Genomic DNA, 20,014 nt, shown 5'->3' with positions numbered 1-20,014 from the left:
AACACCTCACTGTCACTGCTGGACTGAGAATAGTCCACCAACCAAAAACATCCAGACAACAGCGCCCCGTGGGCAGCGTCCTGTGACCACTGATGAAGGTCTAGAAGATGACCAACTCAAACAGCAGCAATAGATGAGCGATCGTCTCTGACTTTACATCTTCAATGTGGACCAACTAGGTAGAAGTGTCTAATAAAGTGGACAGTGGGTGGACACAGTGTTTAAAAACTCCAGCAGCGCTGCTGTCTGATCCACTCATACCGGCACAACACACACTAACACACCACCACCATGTCAGTGTCACTGCAGTGCTGAGAATGATCCACCACCTAAATAATACCTGCTCTGTAGTGGCCCTGTGGGGGTCCTGACCATTGAAGAACAGAGTGAAAGCAGGCAAAAAAAGTATGTAGAGAAACAGCGAGCGTAGAAACAAGGAGGTGGATTTAATGTTATGGCTGATCAGTGTATGACATGCTTACAAGTAAACAATGTAACGAGTAAAGAGAATCACTGACCGTGTTATCAGATGGAGGCACGTATGTGTGCGTCATGGACCTGGTGGAGTTCCTTCTCATGGGCGAGTCGGTGTAGTCGGGAGGAGGCAGCACCATCGTATCCTCATTGGCATCCTGCTGTACCAGGTTGGCTATGCTCTTACTGCGAAGTGAAGGATTCCCCACAAAAGTGCTACACAGAGACACACCCATCAGTAATAACAGCACACAATATCCCCCCATATATTCAATTCTAACATCAGACATCACTTCACCGATAACTAACTGTGTAGCGTTCAAGTGCCTCACGTTTACTGGTTAATTTGCACTATGATGTGGTCCTAGCAATCCTACGGCAATTCAGTTAGCAATCGCTTAGTCAAAATTATGTCAAAAAGCAGCTAAAAACACGACTCAGGTAACTGAGTTTGAAAACCCCCAACCAATTCTGTAGACGCAGAGGGGGTGTGTCAAAACATGGACGAGAATTTTCTTATTTGAGACCGTATTTGTTCTAGGTTCTAGGTTTACATTCGGCCTCTAAGGTAGGCTGTGCTGTGTATTGTAGCTTCTATTTACTCTATCGTTTAATTTATGAGTGTTATTTAATAACTGCTGTGAAATATGGCATTTTTCTTTAAAATTCCGTGAAATTAAGCACATTTTCCCGTGAATTTAGTAGGGCCCTACCGATAACAATACCGATAGCTATATCGGACAACTGTCAATACAGATTCCCTACAAAAATTCAAACCTCATCTCTGGAAAGAATCACAACGAATTTGTGATTTGTTAATTCTCTTGATGCTAGTCCTCATTCTGCAGGTGTTACAACTCCACCGAGGAGGCATAACATTATGACCACCTTCCTAACTGACTGGTCTCCGGCTATGCAGCCCCATAACCAACAAACTGTGATGCGCTGTGTATTCTGACACCTTTCTATCAAAACCAGCATTAACGTCTTCAGCAGTCTAAGCTACAGTAGCTCGTCTGTTGGATCGGACCACACGTGCATCAGTGAGCCTTGGCAGTCATCGGTTTACCACTGTTCCTTCCTTGGACCACTTCTGATACATACTGACCACTGCAGACCGGGAACACCCCACAAGAGCTGCAGTTTTGGAGATGCTCTGACCCAGTCGTCTGGCCATCACAATTTGGCCCTCGTCAAACTCGCTCAAATCCTCACGCTTGTTCATTTTTCCTGCTTCTAACACCGAGGATCAACTTTGAGGATAAAATGTTCACTTGCTGCCTAATATATCCCACCCACTAACAGGTGCCGTGATGAAGAGATAATCAGTGTTATTCACTTCACTCGTCAGTGGTCTTAACGTTATGCCTGGTCGGTGTATGATTGATTGAAACGGGTATATGGCAGGTATATATATATATATATATATATATATATATATATATATATATATATAGGTGGATTGTAAGGAATTAAATAAAAGTGCATTTTAAGGCATATTAAATTACGACATTCATTTAGAATTGTTTCAGATTTTGTTATTTGTTAATTCTTTAGATGAAGGTGCTAGACTGGCCTGCCTGGAGATAAAATCTGTAGAATCAATTGACTATACAAAAATAGGCAAAACTTACATAATAAATATAAAAGATGATCTAACAATGGTTAACAGGCCTCGGTCCCAATTTTTTTTGTGTGTTGCAGGTATAACATTTTACAATTGTTTATATTTACAAAACACTAGACACTCAACAGACCTCTACTAATTAAAAGCAAATGTAGAAACTGTGTATGTTGAACTGTGTATGTTTTTATTAAACCATCTTTTTTTGAGTTGTCTTTGCTAACCTTTGTGAAGTCAAGCACTACAATAGTCACTTCAGGTATTCTTTCCAGCTTGAGGTCAGTAATTACTGGCTAATATATTCCTAATGTGTCTTTTATTTGACTGTAATTCCTATTTAGGTGCTGTCGAACTGCAGCCCTCTGGAACAATGAGGCCCTAAAGGTCTTCAAACGTAATTAGCTCAAAATAGAGCCTGACCCAGACGTGAGTTTCCTGAAGTTTGAAGAAAAACTGATCGGTATCTGTAGCAATCGGGGGGACGGTGTGTATGAAAAGGAGTGCGCGGGGGAGGTCTGATTACCTGTTATTAACCAGGGGTTCTACATATGGACGGCAGTAGGAGGATGGAAACCAGCCCCTCCTGTGAAGAGAAAACAGAAAAGAACACAGTGTTCAGGTCAGTGTAGTGTACAGAAGCAGTATAATTAAAAAACAAAACACATGTCTGTGACCATTTTGTCCTTAACTGCCCTCAAGCAATGTCTAATGAACAATTTTGAGCCAATAAACTAATAAAACTTGTGTGGTGTATTCTGTATTTTTCCTGCTCTTCTGGTGTTGCTGGTTTAGCACAATATTGTAAAAGTCTGGAACACTTTTCACATAATAACCACTTTTCTCTGCCAGTAATGTTCCTAGTGGGTGTGTCTGTCAAATACAGGCCTTTGATTTATATGGCTCTTTTTTGTACACATAAACAAACCAGTACACACATCAGTAATGCTTATCAGCTGAATCTCTCTAGGGGTGGTCGGGTGGAGCAGCGGTAAATTACACTAGCCCACTACCACTGGGAACTAGTGTTCAGATAGCAGTAGTGCTATCTGTCAATAGGGGATCTACCAACAGATGTGATTGACTATATCTGAATGAGATGAGCTAGGGTTAGGGTTAGAGTGTGCTACTGCATTTGGCCCAGTGATACCAGGAAACAGGACCCATTGCGACCCTGATAAGGATAAAATGGTGATAAAACATGAAAATGCCATCACAATCTTGGCATTTCAGTTATTTTTGCACCTGCTCTGTGCCAGGGATTGAACAATTGGAACACATACATCACATACTTCCCCTCAACCTTCCCGAGATCAAAATAAAGGCTCATCTTACATTAATCCCCCTAAAAACCCTTGGTGACACTCAAACCTTTTGGGATTATGCTTCACGATAAGATAAACCAGCGATTAAACATAGTGGTGGTAGGATGGTGTGGGAATTCTTTGTCTGCATTAGGCCTTGCCATATCTAACAGAAACATACAGTCTGCTCTCTACCAAAAAGTCCTAATGTATAATGTCCTGGCTTATGATTGATTTATTTATTAGGACTTTAACATTATGTTTTACACACTTTGATTATTCATGATAGGACAGGTTCATCAGTTCACAAGTGTAATGTCACACAGTCATGGGCAATTTTGTATCTCCAATTCACCTCGCTTGCACGTCTTTAGACTGTGGGAGGAAACCGGAGCTCCTGGTTTAACGTTATTGGTACACAGAGGGAGATGTTAACTGGCATGCTTAGCCCATTGGTTTGAATAGCCTGAGGCTAACTGTGTTAGCCTAGTAAGCGAAAACTGCAGTGACAATCATTGTCTAAGTTTAATGTGTTATTAGGATCCTCTGTTTAGGCAGCTGCCTAGGTAGGCAGTATGCAGCAAGGCAGCTCACTAGGTTTTCGAACAACCCCATATAAATATAGACCTACAATGCATCTGTAAGGCTTTTAGGTAGCACCCACTCTCACATAAATCCTACCATCAGTGTGAACTGTCAACTCAAGGTAGGCTGGTGGGGTGACTTACTGTCTGGTCTTCTCCAGCTCTCCGTACAGCCAGCCGTCCCTCTCATCAGGGATGAGCAGGGTGATAATGTCCCCATCGTCGAAGCTCAGCAAGGTCTTGTTATTGCCGGATTTGTGAGGGAAGATGGTCTTGACGCGTGGCCTTTTGCCTGCGTTGTTCAGCCCCGTAGCCACCGACAGGGACCGGACCATGGAGTTGTCTTCATGGTTCCGATCTGCCACTGTTGACACATGGATGGATTTCAGCTCAAGTCTCTGAAATGATTACTAGTTACTGATCACTGTTTAGAAAGTAACAATTGCTAAACCTCACCTGATACGGTCTCTTGCTGGGGTGGCTCTGGGTTGAACATGTTCGCTAGTGGACTTACTGTAGCCTTAATTGGAGGTGCAGGAGGAGGAACCATTACTATAGAATTGTTCTGTAAATAAAATACATAATAATATTGAATACAGTTAATAACAGATAAATAAACACTACAGCTTGTACAGAAATGCTACCTAGTGCTACCTGTCATGTGCACTAAATCCGCTTATTGGTCAGATGTGTCCAGATGAGGCGGGAGCAAAGAATTAAATAAAGGAAAAAAGGTCCTGTGTTTTAGACTAGAGTATATTTCTATGCAATAAAACATGAAGCAATAGCACAGACTGAATTTCCTTATAGCTGTCTGGGCAATATACCAGTCATGGACCAGTCAAAGTCCTCATTATACCTCCAGTTCACCTAATAAGGGTGCTGGACATCGGAGCACTGGAACGAGGTCGACTGGTCCGACTGACTAGGTGTTGGCACCAGGATGCACTGTAGGACCTTAAGAAAGGCCCACTGGTACTAGATAAAACATTGCTCCTTGAGATGTCTCTTGGAGTCCTTGTGTACTGTTTTGACAGCATTTCAGTCACAGTCATAGTGAGCCGATCATAGCTACTTTCACTTCAATACAGGCAGTACTTGTTTACGATCGGCCTCAGGCTAAATGCTACAAAACTGCACTGTACGAACGGACTGTAATAGCACCATAAAGCCACTTATAATCTTATAATCTACAAGTAATAACAAGTCGGTATGGAAATACAACAGCAAATCCCAAAAAGTTGGGACAAATGCAAACAAAAACATAAAGCAATTCTTTGTAAACAGCACAAAATGATGGAGGCATGTCTAACAGCACCATATTGGACAGTATGTGCACATTGAAAACACATTACTGACATAGATTTATTTCCTGTGTGTGTTTATTTGTTATTGTGAACAGTGCATACCCTGCTGTGGCGCTTCAGAGCCGGAGAGGCCTGGGGGGTAATGGACACTGGAGTGCACATACCCTCTATCATTGACATCACACTCTCAGGAACATCGCTAATATCGGCACATTTATCCTCCCAGGTAGACATCTTACCTGATAGTATGCTCTTTGCCTTTTAAGTAAGAACACAGTTTATTAGTGATTAATAAAAAAGAACCAGCTTTTCCCCTTAATTTGTAACATAGTGCCAATTAAAATAAGCCAAAACATTAGGACCACCCACCAAAAATGTACACAACAATGCCTGTTTCATAACAATTTTAATGTCAAACACAGTTGGGGTTTCGAATACATCATATCGAATCTCAGCTCTGCCTTTTCCGACTGGGCTGGGCGGCAGCATGAACAAAGAAAGTCGGATCATAGGTCCTCATAACTGGTGCGACTGCGGCCCCTGCTGGCTGACTGATGGCGCCTGCACAGGGCTGAGGAATAATGCTGATGGGGGTGTGGCCCTCCATACACAGTGCCCGTCGAGTGTATGAACTCGACTCGTGCAGGTGAAAAATGCAGTCTGTACTGACTGTACGTGCCGGAGGGGGCGTATGTCAGTTGAGAGGCGTCCTCGGTCAGCGGCGAAGGGTCGAATCAGTATAGAGGACGCAGTCAGGGTAATTGGACATGACTAGATTAGGGGAGAAAAATAGAAAAAAAAAAAAAACCCACAGTCATGGACAATTTTGTATCTTCAATTCACTTCATTTGCATGTCTTTGGACTGTAGGAGGAAACCCACGCAGACACGGGGAGAACATACAAACTCCACACAGAAAGGACGCGAACCATTCCACCTGGGAATCGAACCCAGGATCTTCTTGCTGTAAGAAGACAGTGCTACCCACCGAGCCACCGTGCCACCCCAGCCAGGGATATATTAAATGTTGGGCTGACGGGAGTTATTTATGTAGCGGACTGATATCTATCTGATAAGGGCTCGGGACTGGTTGTTGGGCAGCCAAGATATATTGATGCTTGAGGACCGGATGGCTACGGCGTCTGGTACGGACCAACAGAAGGGCATCTGTGGCTTTAATTGATGAGGCGAATGCGTCAGAACACACAGCGGATTGAACCCTTCTGTGTTTGAGGTTGTGTAGTAGCAGGTAAACTCCTGTTCAATGCCAAAAGCACCTATGATAGGCACACTGGTATCAGTACTGGCCATCTGCGCAATGGGAAACAGTCAACTGGCCAAAAGGGCTGGGCACGTGTGCATCATTTAGTCCAGCGTGGACATTCTGAGCTCTTGGGTCTGAATCTTGGCTCTGCTACCGGTGGGCTGGGCGCCCTTGAGCAGGCACAATTGGCTAATGCGTGCAGCAGACAAAAATTGGCATCCAGTCTGCTGGGTGGGAAAGACCGGACTAAGAGGTTATCAATGCTGTGTAAGTACCTTGGTTGCCCAGGGCGCCTGTACATAAAGTGGAGGAAGCACAGAGATATGGGCAGAGCCAAATCCACCAACATATGGGAGAATATGAAGGGATTGGTGGACTGTGCATACGCTATTGAGGCCCCAAGCAGTGGATTGGCTACGGATTAGGATGATCAACCTCACAGATACTACAGGACTCCCCATATGTCTGTTTATCTGAGCTGTATTAAGCGGGTGGTCCTAATATTTAGGCTTCTATATAATATTCAGTTAGAACACAGATCAGATGAAAAGACACTAAGGACGACATGCTCCATATGACCGACCTTTTCATGGAAAGCTGCAAACTGGTAGGTAAAAATGCAATGTTTGTCCACCAGGAAGCAGAACCTCCTCTTTTCCTCCAGCAGCGCCTCCCTACAGCCATCTGCAATAAACTTCTGCATGTCCGTCTGACGTTGTGTGAGGGTCTCCAGACACTGTTGAGGAAAACGATAAGAAAAGCACACGCCGTTATCAGCTGTCCGGCAAGCCTGGCGCGTCTCCATGGTTTCCGCAAAACAAACCATTGTGGACGAGCGACGTAAAGTAAACTGGCCCGTGTGGTCTATTCATTCGAGACTAAAGATATACGAGGGGGACTCAAAAGACCAATCAGATAGTGTGATCTGTATTGTCTGCCTTTGTGATGGGAACCGATACTTCACGTTGCTGTTAGGTCCTTGTCAGGAAGGTTGCCAGTGCGAAGAAATCAGGGCTTGTTCTTTAACCTAGGCCTGACTTATAATTTAATTCAGCCCGTTATTGTACTGTGTATATTGTATTGTTGTATTGTTTTGGTCCTGGAGGAATGTTGTTTCATTTCAACATGTACTTGTATAAAGCTGAAATGACAACAAAGCCTCTCATAAACTCTTTGGACTAATTACAGACTGTTGTTGAGACAACAGAAGGGAAAAATACGATCATAGCAATGATTCATGCTGAAACGTTGAGAAGCTTGATGATGACACACACAATATTAATGACCAATCAAAATCTGTCTATGAGAATGTATTATTCACACAGATCCACCCTGTGATTAATGCAATTCAGGAGATGGCAGGTTGTGTAAAGAGAATTAGGCATGTTAGTACAGGAAGGACCTGGACGATGGTCAGAGGGTCTGCAGCCTGCCAGAAGCCACCACAAGCCATGTCTTATTATGTGTCAGTAACATCTGGGAAACTGGACACGACTAAATTGGAAGAAAATATGGGAAAAATACAAAAATAGAATTAAAAATGAAGCAGCTGGCAACTTTACACAAGTAGTAAGGGCACGTGGTAGTGGGCAGCTCTCCTCAACCAGCGTGGGGGTGGTGCAGATGTACAGAGGAATTGCAACACGGAACTGGATATGACTGATCTGCGACTCGGACAGAGTAAGGGTCTGTGGAGGAATTACAATTAGGAAACTGGACATGACTAGATTGGGAAGAAAAAAGGTTGGTAGTCTGTGGCTCTCCTTGGCCAGCGTGGGGGTGGTGCAGATGTAAAGAGGAATTGTAGTAAGGGAATTGGATATGACTAGTCTGCGACTCGACCAGAGTAGGGGTCTGTGGGGAAGGTTACAATTGGGAAACTGGACATGACTAGATCGGGAGGGAAAAAAATGGTGGTAGTCTGTGGCTCTCCTCGACCAGCGTGGGGGTGGTGCAGTGTACAGAGGAATTGCAATATGGAATTGGATATGACTAATTTGTGACTCGGACAAAGTAGGGATCTGTGGAGGAAGTTACAGTTGGAAAAATGGACACGACTAGATTGGGAGATAAAAAAGGTTGGTAGTCTGTGGCTCTCCTCGACCAGCGTGGGGGTGGTGCAAACGAACAAAGAATTTGCAATAGGGAACTGGATATGACTAATCTGGATATGATTAGACAGAGTAGGGATCTGTGGAGGAAGATACAATTAGGAAACTGGACATGTCTAGATTGGTAGGGAAAAATGGGTGGTAGTCTGTGGCTCTCCTCAACCAGCGTGGGGGTGCAATAGGGAACAGGATATAACTAATTTGGCACCCAGACAAAGTAGGGATCTGTGGAGGAAGTTACAATTGGGAAACTGGACACGACTTGATTGGAAGAAAGAAACAGACTGGTAGTCTGTGGCTCTCCTAGGCCAGCATGGGGGTGGTGCAGAGGTACAGAGGAATTGCAGTAGGGAATTAGATATGACTAGTCTGACTAGGCCACCTCCTCACCTCGTTCTCTTTGCTCTCGTACTTTATCGCGTTCTTCCCCTGGCTCTTCCTCTTCAGTTTTTTCAGATCAGCATGGGACCTCTCCAGCGAGTCCTGCTTTATCTTGTGCTCTGTCTGATACCGTTTGAACGTGGCCTGTGAACAGACGAGAGATGTGTTACCTGTTGAGATGCTGACAGGCAGAGACTTGTGGTCTCCTGTTACGACTACTACTGTGTGTGTCACGTACATGAATGAAGCAATGAGGGCTTTCAGGGGGTAAAAAATCATGTTCAAGCTCCTACAGATTTAATATCACACTCACCGTCATGTATTTTACATCCATGTCCGTTTTCTTGTCCAGCTCAGAAATGATCTCCCGATGAAAGCGTCTGAACTGTGGAGAGAGAGACGGGTCAGGTCAGGAATAGGATCCAGGTGGTGGACAAAGTAAAAGCACTGCATGAACAAGAAGTTACATTTTGAAGTAGGGATTAGGGATGCAACTTCAGTTGTGTGTATTGTGCGACCGGTCAGGCTGGTAATGGGCTAGTGTATGGTGTCCCTTTTCCATTGCACAGTGGTCCCATGTTTAGTCGTTGTTTCGCAATACACCACGTGGGCCCACCATTATCAGTGTGTGCCACTATACTCATTTCCCCCACGTCCATTAAGCTCATTCAGGTCTACCTCATTAATAACTAATACGTCAGGCAACTATGGAGAAAAATGAACTAAGTGGCGAAGATTTAAAACGGCGCATGGTTGAGTTGTCTAGAAATGGTTCGGCGTCCGTATGATGCGCAGTAAATATTCTGGGAACATAAAGGAAAACATTTACAAATAAGTGAATTATAAACCTAATGGAACAACACTCAGATATAGATTTGGTCTCAGTTTGAAGAAGAGAAGCTCAGGTAAGCAGCGGTTATGATTTTATGCTGCTGTGTGGTTGATCTGGGTCGCAAATATAAAATATGGCCAGTGGTCTGCCATTGTACTTTGTTAAGTTTAAATTATATATATTTATATATATATTATATATTATATATATATATATACAGTGTATCACAAAAGTGAGTACACCCCTCACATTTCTGCAGATATTTAAGTATATCTTTTCATGGGACAACACTGACAAAATGACACTTTGACACAATGAAAAGTAGTCTTTGTGCATCTTATATAACAGTGTAAATTTATTCTTCCCTCAAAATAACTCAATATACAGCCATTAATGTCTAAACCACTGGCAACAAAAGTGAGTACACCCCTTAGTGAAAGTTCCTGAAGTGTCAATATTTTGTGTGGCTACCATTATTTCCCAGAACTGCCTTAACTCTCCTGGGCATGGAGTTTACCAGAGCTTCACAGGTTGCCACTGGAATGCTTTTTCACTCCTCCATGACGACATCACGGAGCTGGCGGATATTCGAGACTTTGCTCTCCTCCACCTTCCGCTTGAGGATGCCCCAAAGATGTTCTATTGGGTTTAGGTCTGGAGACATGCTTGGCCAGTCCATCACCTTTACCCTCAGCCTCTTCAATAAAGCAGTGGTCGTCTTAGAGGTGTGTTTGGGGTCATTATCATGCTGGAACACTGCCCTGCGACCCAGTTTCCGGAGGGAGGGGATCATGCTCTGCTTCAGTATTTCACAGTACATATTGGAGTTGGTGTCCCTCAATGAAATGTAACTCCCCAACACCTGCTGCACTCATGCAGTCCCAGACCATGGCATTCCCACCACCATGCTTGACTGTAGGCATGACACACTTATCTTTGTACTCCTCACCTGATTGCCGCCACACATGCTTGAGACCATCTGAACCAAACAAATTAATCTTGGTCTCATCAGACCATAGGACATGGTTCCAGTAATCCATGTCCTTTGTTGACATGTCTTCAGCAAACTGTTTGCGGGCTTTCTTGTGTAGAGACTTCAGAAGAGGCTTCCTTCTGGGGTGACAGCCATGCAGACCGATTTGATGTAGTGTGCGGCGTATGGTCTGAGCACTGACAGGCTGACCCCCCACCTTTTCAATCTCTGCAGCAATGCTGACAGCACTCCTGCGCCTAGCTTTCAAAGACAGCAGTTGGATGTGACGCTGAGCACGTGCACTCAGCTTCTTTGGACGACCAACGCAAGGTCTGTTCTGAGTGGACCCTGCTCTTTTAAAACGCTGGATGATCTTGGCCACTGTGCTGCAGCTCAGTTTCAGGGTGTTGGCAATCTTCTTGTAGCCTTGGCCATCTTCATGTAGCGCAACAATTCGTCTTTTAAGATCCTCAGAGAGTTCTTTGCCATGAGGTGCCATGTTGGAACTTTCAGTGACCAGTATGAGAGAGTGTGAGAGCTGTACTACTAAATTGAACACAACTGCTCCCTATGCACACCTGAGACCTAGTAACACTAACAAATCACATGACATTTTGGAGGGAAAATGACAAGCAGTGCTCAATTTGGACATTTAGGGGTGCAGTCTCTTAGGGGTGTACTCACTTTTGTTGCCGGTGGTTTAGACATTAATGGCTGTATATTGAGTTATTTTGAGGGAAGAATAAATTTACACTGTTATATAAGCTGCACACAGACTACTTTTCATTGTGTCAAAGTGTCATTTTGTCAGTGTTGTCCCATGAAAAGATATACTTAAATATCTGCAGAAATGTGAGGGGTGTACTCATTTTTGTGATACACTGTATATATATATATATATATATATATATATATATATATTTAATCATATATCGCCACTTCTCAAAAGCATATCGAGATGAGTTTTTTAAAAATATTTTTTTGTTTATGCATTTTCTCCCATTTAGCGCGTCCAATTGCCCGATTGCGTCATGCTTCCTCTCCACCAATGCCAATCCCTGCTCTGATTGAGGAGAACGAAGCTAACCCACGCCCCCTCCGACACGTAGGCAGCATGCCGTATGCATCTTATCGCCTACACTTTGACGAGTGAGGTGCAGGTCAGCGTTGTGTACGGAGAGACACACCCCGAGAGCACTTTATTTTTCTCATCTCCGTGAGGGCGCCATCAATCAGCCAGTAGAGGTCGTAATTGCACCAGTCATGGGAGAGAGACCCCATCTGAACAAAAGGCCAATCGTTGTTCATGTGGCCGCTCAGCCTTAGCCGGCAGGCAGAGCTGAGATTCGATACGATGTATTTGAGATCCCAGCTCCAGAGCTTCCAGCATGTGTTTTTACCGCTGAGCCATCTGAGTGGCCTGAGATATGAGTTTTTTTGTCATATCGCCCAGCCCTACCTTCTTGGCTAGGTGACCAAGCATCCTAAAGAAGCTTGATTGGTCAAATGCTATCATTTTGTTTGAGAATTGTTACATTTAGTTCTTTTGATCAGCTAACCAAATGCAATATTTACAGACAATATAATAAATAAATGTGGTACCATTGATGCTTTGGAAAAATACACACAATAAAGGCAGCAGGGCAAATCAAAACTCATCCTGTTGCTACTGCTATTGTTTACAGTATCCGTTGTGTATTTGCTCTCAGCAGTATGAATTAATACAATCAAGTATTGAGGTATTAAACACCAGCGAAGAAAATATTCTATTCAATGCTGAAAGTTAACGCCATTATTGTTTGTTTCATTTTCGCTCTACACTAAGGACATTACAAAACGACCTCAAACATGCCATCTTTTGTTTGAGCTCACTCATTTTTCAAGTGATCAAAAATATTGGATCACGTGACTGCCAGGTGTTTGATGTCTGAATGTCTGCTCTTGGTTTCAGTCCTGGGTTTGGCCCGTGAGGAATTCATTTGTTGTATAAAGAAGCAAACCAGCAGGAAAACCAGACGGTCTATGGTCTATGGGAGAGGAGTGATTTTTCAAGCGAAAAAAAGAGACCACTGGTGTACCTAAAAAACAGGTTGGCCAAGAAAAACTGCAGCAAAGAGCCGTGGCAGGGGTACAGGCATCACAATCCAATGTTTAAAGAAGACTTTGAGAGCAGAAATATAGAAGAACTCATCAGTAGTAGGAATCGAAAGGCTAGATTAAAATTCTCAAAGAATTACATTGTGGAATCGAGTTTATGGACTCATTTTCATTATTTGCTCGATCCTGGCCAAGGTAGGAATAGCTAATCACGCCTGTTTAGAGTAGACACCAGGCTGGACGATAGCACTGCTGAAATTCAAACCTGGATTATAGCAATGGTGGACTAGCATGATAGATCGTGCGCCAACTGGGCACCAGTTTTATGGACTAAAGACACCAAGAATAACCTCCATTAAAGTCTGGAATGACCAAAGTCTGGAGAAAGAAGGGATCTGATCATGATCCAACACACTTAGGTAGTGTCATGGCTTGGGCATTGCATGACGGCTTCTGGAACAGCCATTTAGCAGACGCTTTTATCCAAAGCAACTTAATTATGACTAAATACAATTTGAGCAACTGAGGGTTAAGAGCCTTGCTCAGGGGTTCAACAGTGGCAATTTGGCTGTGATGGGGCTTGAACTGGCAACCTTTGCCATAAATTTACAGAGAAACGCTTTCAAGCTAATTGCGTGGCAAACCATCATGCAGTAATACAGATTGAGAGTTTGCATGTCTGGTATTTTGTCTGGTATATAACTACATAGCCCCTTTTTTCCGAGCCACACTAGCTCATCAGTGAATCCAAACCACATAGACCAGTTAAGTCTTCATTGTCTGGCATCAAAGAGTCTTGGTCCCCCGACATCCTGTCAACGTTTTGTAGTTTCGTGTCCCTTCTTGGATCATTGTAACTACCCCTGGTCCCCCCAGAAGCTAGTCGTCTGGCCATAATAATTTAGCCACTGAAGTCATTGAGATCTTATCTGCTGCAATTATTCAAACTTTCAACAGCTGTTCCTACTGACACTCCAGCGTGGGGGTGGTACAAGGGGCAAAGGAATTGCCATTGTGAATTGAGAATGACTAAATTCAAAGTAATTAGGAAAAAGAAATGAATCCTTTTAGCTTATCATTAATTTGAAATTGACCCACTATCTTGTTAGTGTGACACATACTGTACATCAGCCAAAACATTAGAACCGCCAAACCTTATATGCTGTCAAAACGGGTTTGACCTGCCGTCACATGGACTTGGATGTCTCATGGGGTCTGTCCGAAAACCTAGTGAGCTACCTTGCGTAAATAGAGAGGATTCTAATAGGACATCCACTTATAAGGCTGATTATTTAGACGCTTCTCGGGAGCATGTAGGATGACGTAAAATGCGTCTATGTTTTCGAACACACCCATACTGTCCTACAGATATAGTGTCCTACAGGAAGGGTATCATGGTATCTTCTCTTCAGTGGGTAAATGATACACACATGCCCAGTCGTCCACATGATCTTAAAGAAGAAAGAATCTAATGCCTGCGTGCCCAGTGAAGGTTCTTTCGATGGTGGATAGGAGTAAGCAGGGGCATTTTGACTGGCCTACACTGCAGGGTTAAATGCACTTTTAGTGGGCACTCACTACAGCTGCCTGTTAGCACCCCTTATTGTTTCGGAGATACCCAGTCTTCTCTCCATACCAAGGGCTTATTTGTCTGATCATTTTCACTGCGTTCAACATACTGTATGCACTATTATTACCAACCATCAGCCCAACATTTTACATGGTTTTCCCCTAACCATAACGTGCACAATTGTTAGGACATTTTTGAAAGGTTGGTCATAATGTTTTGGCTCATTGCTGTAAGCTATAACTGAAACTAGTTTCTCTTCATCCAAAGGCGACCTACAATTGTGACTGATTACAATGCAAGCAATTGAGGGTCAAGGGCCGGCATTGTAGGGCAGTGATAGCTCAGTGGTGAAGGTACTGGACTAGTAATCAAAAGGTTGCCGGTTTAAGCCCCTTCATCGCCCCTTCAAGTTGCCACTGTTGGACCCCTGACCAAGCCCTTAACCTTCAATTGTTTAAATCGTGTTCAGTTAAGCTGTAAGTGTACGCTAAATGCGACAAATGTAAAGGGAGTGTGTGTTCCAGATTTGCTCAATTTTGGTCATTCATTGATTGTCTGGGTTACCACCACTTTAGCCTATGAAGGGTCACGGTGGGTCAATCCACTGTCCGAGAGGCAGGAAACACCCCAGACAGGTTGCTGGATCATGATTTATATTATGCATTAACAAAATGTCAAGTACTGTGATGTAGTTTGTCAGATCACCCCTGTCTAGTCTAGTGGTAAAACACAGCCCCAGAATGCAGCAGCACAAACACAGAAAAAATTTGCAAAGTGATTTGCATTGGTTGCTGTTGTGTAATGGAGTACTTAGTAATGAGGGTCTGAATGAAGGTTCAGGAAAAATACACCCTTACACCCCACCTCTAGTACAAACACAGCATGGACGGGGTAAGAAAGTGCTAACATAGCAATAGATCCCACTACAATGCCCAGTCAGGTCTGTGCATCTATGCTCAGTGTTGCGGTTTCATAATCACTATTTAGGGCGAATTCACATACAGCCTTTAGTCCATGCCGAGACACTGCACTTAAACGCTCGTTTGGCCTTATTTACATAGTTATACAAAAGGGAAAATGCTTCACTCACAATGCAGCCTTTTACAATTTAGCAGATGCTTTTATCCAAAGCGACCTGATTACAATGCAAGTAATTGAGGGTTAAGGGCTTAGGGTAGTCAGCTATACAACGGGATTGTGTGTCCCTGTTCAAAATGCTCAATTTTGGTCTCATCTAACCATACGTTCCTTCATTTATTGTCTGTTTTACCACAACTTTAGCCTGTGAAGAATCACGGTGGGTGCGATTCACTAAGGGAGAGGCAGGAAACACCCCAGACAGCCGCTCAGGTGGCGTAGCGGTAAAAACACACGCTAGCGCACCAGAGCTGGGATTTCGAATACATCGTATCGAGTCTCAGCTCTGCCATCCGGCTGGGCTGAGCGACCACATGAACAACGATTGGCCTGTTGTTCGTATAGGGGTATCAAGCCGGATCGGGACTCCTCGTAGCAGCTGCTGGCTGATTGATGGCGCCTGGACAGAGGCGGGGAAAGAGTGCGGATCAGGGTGTGTCTCTCTGTACACAGTGCTGATCCGTATATACACTCGCCTAGTGTGGGTGACGAAATGCATACGGCTGCTGCCCATGTGTCAGAGGGGGCCGTGGGTTAGCTTTGCTCTCCTCAAATCAAAGCGGGGGTCGGCATTAGAGGAGAGGAAGCGTGACGCAATCAGGCAATTGGACGCGCTAAAAAGTCGGGACAAAAAGGGGAGAAAATGGATTAACAATATAAATATATGTGAAAATGAATACTGATATATATATATATATATATATATACAGTGTATCACAAAAGTGAGTACACCCCTCACATTTCTGCAAATATTTTATTATATCTTTTCATGGGACAACACTATAGAAATAAAACTTGGATATAAGTTAGAGTAGTCAGTGTACAACTTGTATAGCAGTGTAGATTTACTGTCTTCTGAAAATAACTCAACACACAGCCATTAATGTCTAAATGGCTGGCAACATAAGTGAGTACACCCCACAGTGAACATGTCCAAATTGTGCCCAAAGTGTCAATATTTTGTGTGACCACCATTATTATCCAGCACTGCCTTAACCCTCCTGGGCATGGAATTCACCAGAGCTGCACAGGTTGCTACTGGAATCCTCTTCCACTCCTGCATGATGACATCACGGAGCTGGTGGATGTTAGACACCTTGAACTCCTCCACCTTCCACTTGAGGATGCGCCACAGGTGCTCAATTGGGTTTAGTCCATCACCTTTACCTTCAGCTTCCTCAGCAAGGCAGTTGTCATCTTGGAGGTTGTGTTTGGGGTCGTTATCCTGTTGGAAAAGTTTTTCAGTTTTTGAAGGGAGGGGATCATGCTCTGTTTCAGAATGTCACAGTACATGTTGGAATTCATGTTTCCCTCAATGAACTGCAGCTCCCCAGTGCCAGCAACACTCATGCAGCCCAAGACCATGATGCTACCACCACCATGCTTGACTGTAGGCAAGATACAGTTGTCTTGGTACTTCTCACCAGGGCGCCGCCACACATGCTGGACACCATCTGAGCCAAACAAGTTTATCTTGGTCTCGTCAGACCACAGGGCATTCCAGTAATCCATGTTCTTGGACTGCTTGTCTTCAGCAAACTGTTTGCGGGCTTTCTTGTGCGTCAGCTTCCTTCTGGGATGACGACCATGCAGACCGAGTCGATGCAGTGTGCGGCGTATGGTCTGAGCACTGACAGGCTGACCTCCCACGTCTTCAACCTCTGCAGCAATGCTGGCAGCACTCATGTGTCTATTTTTTAAAGCCAACCTCTGGATATGACGCCGAACACGTGGACTCAACTTCTTTGGTCGACCCTGGCGAAGCCTGTTCCGAGTGGAACCTGTCCTGGAAAACCGCTGTATGACCTTGGCCACCATGCTGTAGCTCAGTTTCAGGGTGTTAGCAATCTTCTTATAGCCCAGGCCATCTTTGTGGAGAGCAACAATTCTATTTCTCACATCCTCAGAGAGTTCTTTGCCATGAGGTGCCATGTTGAATATCCAGTGGCCAGTATGAGAGAATTGTACCCAAAACACCAAATTTAACAGCCCTGCTCCCCATTTACACCTGGGACCTTGACACATGACACCAGGGAGGGACAACGACACATTTGGGCACAATTTGGACATGTTCACTGTGGGGTGTACTCACTTATGTTGCCAGCTATTTAGACATTAATGGCTGTGTGTTGAGTTATTTTCGGAAGACAGTAAATCTACACTGCTATACAAGCTGTACACTGACTACTCTAAATTATATCCAAGTTTCATGTCTATAGTGTTGTCCCATGAAAAGATATAATGAAATATTTGCAGAAATGTGAGGGGTGTACTCACTTTTGTGATACACTGTATATATATATATATATATATATATACATACAGTACAGGCCAAAAGTTTGGACACACCTTCTCTTCAATGTTTTTTCTTGATTATTTTTATTTTCTACATTGTAGATTAATACTGAAGACATCCAAACTATGAAGAATTATGTAGTGAACCAAAAAGTGTTAAACAAACCAGAATATGTTTTATATTTTACCAACTCTACCTCTGCACAACCCAACTGATGGTCTCAAACACATTAAAAAAGCAACAAATTCCAAAAATTCACTCTAGACAAGGCACAAACATTCATTGAAAACCATTCCAGGTGGAAACCTATTAAGCTGGTTGAGAAAATTTCAAAGAGTGTGCAAATCTGTCATTAAAGCAAAAGATGGCTACTTTGAAGAATCTAAAATATAAAACATATTCTGGTTTGTTTAACACTTTTTTGTTTACTACATAATTCCATATGTGTTCCTTCATAGTTTGGATGTCTTTAGTATTAATCTACAATGTAGAAAATTTAAAAAAATTAAGAAAAACCACAGGAATGAGAAGGTGTGTCCAAACTTTTGGCCTGTACTGTACATAGTTTTTATTTTATATATAACAGTTTTCATTCCATATATATAATTTTCATTCCATATATATCAGTCTTTATTTTATATATATATATACTGTATATATATATATATATATATATATATATATATATCGAGTTTCATTCCATATACAGTGTATCACAAAAGTGAGTACACCCCTCACATTTCTGCAGATATTTAAGTATATCTTTTCATGGGACAACACTGACAAAATGACACTTTGACACAATGAAAAGTACTCTGTGTGCAGCTTATATAACAGTGTAAATTTATTCTTCCCTCAAAATAACTCAATATACAGCCATTAATGTCTAAACCACCGGCAACAAAAGTGAGTACACCCCTTAGTGAAAGTTCCTGAAGTGTCAATATTTTGTGTGGCCACCATTATTTCCCAGAACTGCCTTAACTCTCCTGGGCATGGAGTTTACCAGAGCTTCACAGGTTGCCACTGGAATGCTTTTCCACTCCTCCATGACGACATCACGGAGCTGGCGGATATTCGAGACTTTGCGCTCCTCCACCTTCCGCTTGAGGATGCCCCAAAGATGTTCTATTGGGTTTAGGTCTGGAGACATGCTTGGCCAGTCCATCACCTTTACCCTCAGCCTCTTCAATAAAGCAGTGGTCGTGTTAGAGGTGTGTTTGGGGTCATTATCATGCTGGAACACTGCCCTGCGACCCAGTTTCCAGAGGGAAAGGGTCATGCTCTGCTTCAGTATTTCACAGTGCATATTGGAGTTCATGTGTCCCTCAATGAAATGTAACTCCCCAACACCTGCTGCACTCATGCAGCCCCAGACCATGGCATTCCCACCACCATGCTTGACTGTAGGCATGACACACTTATCTTTGTACTCCTCACCTGATTGCCGCCACACATGCTTGAGACCATCTGAACCAAACAAATTAATCTTGGTCTCATCAGACCATAGGACATGGTTCCAGTAATCCATGTCCTTTGTTGACATGTCTTCAGCAACTGTTTGCGTGCTTTCTTGTGTAGAGACTTCAGAAGAGGCTTCCTTCTGGGGTGACAGCCATGCAGACCAATTTGATGTAGTGTGCGGCGTATGGTCTGAGCACTGACAGGCTGACCCCCTACCTTTTCAATCTCTGCAGCAATGCTGACAGCACTCCTGCGCCTATCTTTCAAAGACAGCAGTTGGATGTGACGCTGAGCACGTGCACTCAGCTTCTTTGGACGACCAATGCGAGGTCTGTTCTGAGTGGACCCTGCTCTTTTAAAACGCTGGATGATCTTGGCCACTGTGCTGCAGTTCAGTTTTAGGGTGTTGGCAATCTTCTTGTAGCCTTGGCCATCTTCATGTAGCGCAACAATTCGTCTTTTAAGATCCTTAGAGAGTTCTTTGCCATGAGGTGCCATGTTGGAACTTTCAGTGACCAGTATGAGAGTGTGAGAGCTGTACTACTAAATTGAACACACCTGCTCCCTATGCACACCTGAGACCTAGTAACACTAACAAAT

The 20,014-nt window shown here is 43.5% G+C and overlaps 1 protein-coding gene across 1 annotated transcript in view; it reads right to left on the bottom strand.

The window, feature by feature from the left end:
- The window catches only part of baiap2l1b (BAR/IMD domain containing adaptor protein 2 like 1b), a 66,062-nt gene that overhangs the window by 6,695 nt on the left and 39,353 nt on the right, over window positions 1–20,014 (bottom strand). Inside the window, exons 5-12 of the mRNA XM_063018599.1 lie at window positions 9,359–9,430; window positions 9,055–9,189; window positions 7,137–7,289; window positions 5,393–5,548; window positions 4,440–4,548; window positions 4,128–4,347; window positions 2,622–2,681; window positions 519–690 (exon numbers count right to left, since the gene is read on the bottom strand). Of these exons, the coding sequence (XP_062874669.1) occupies window positions 519–690; window positions 2,622–2,681; window positions 4,128–4,347; window positions 4,440–4,548; window positions 5,393–5,548; window positions 7,137–7,289; window positions 9,055–9,189; window positions 9,359–9,430 (1,077 nt within the window). The remainder of the gene's footprint in view (window positions 1–518; window positions 691–2,621; window positions 2,682–4,127; window positions 4,348–4,439; window positions 4,549–5,392; window positions 5,549–7,136; window positions 7,290–9,054; window positions 9,190–9,358; window positions 9,431–20,014) is intronic.

Source organism: Trichomycterus rosablanca, chromosome 22 (assembly GCF_030014385.1).
Source record: "Trichomycterus rosablanca isolate fTriRos1 chromosome 22, fTriRos1.hap1, whole genome shotgun sequence".
NCBI lineage: Eukaryota > Metazoa > Chordata > Actinopteri > Siluriformes > Trichomycteridae > Trichomycterus > Trichomycterus rosablanca.
This window is presented reverse-complemented; position numbering and strand designations above follow the sequence as displayed.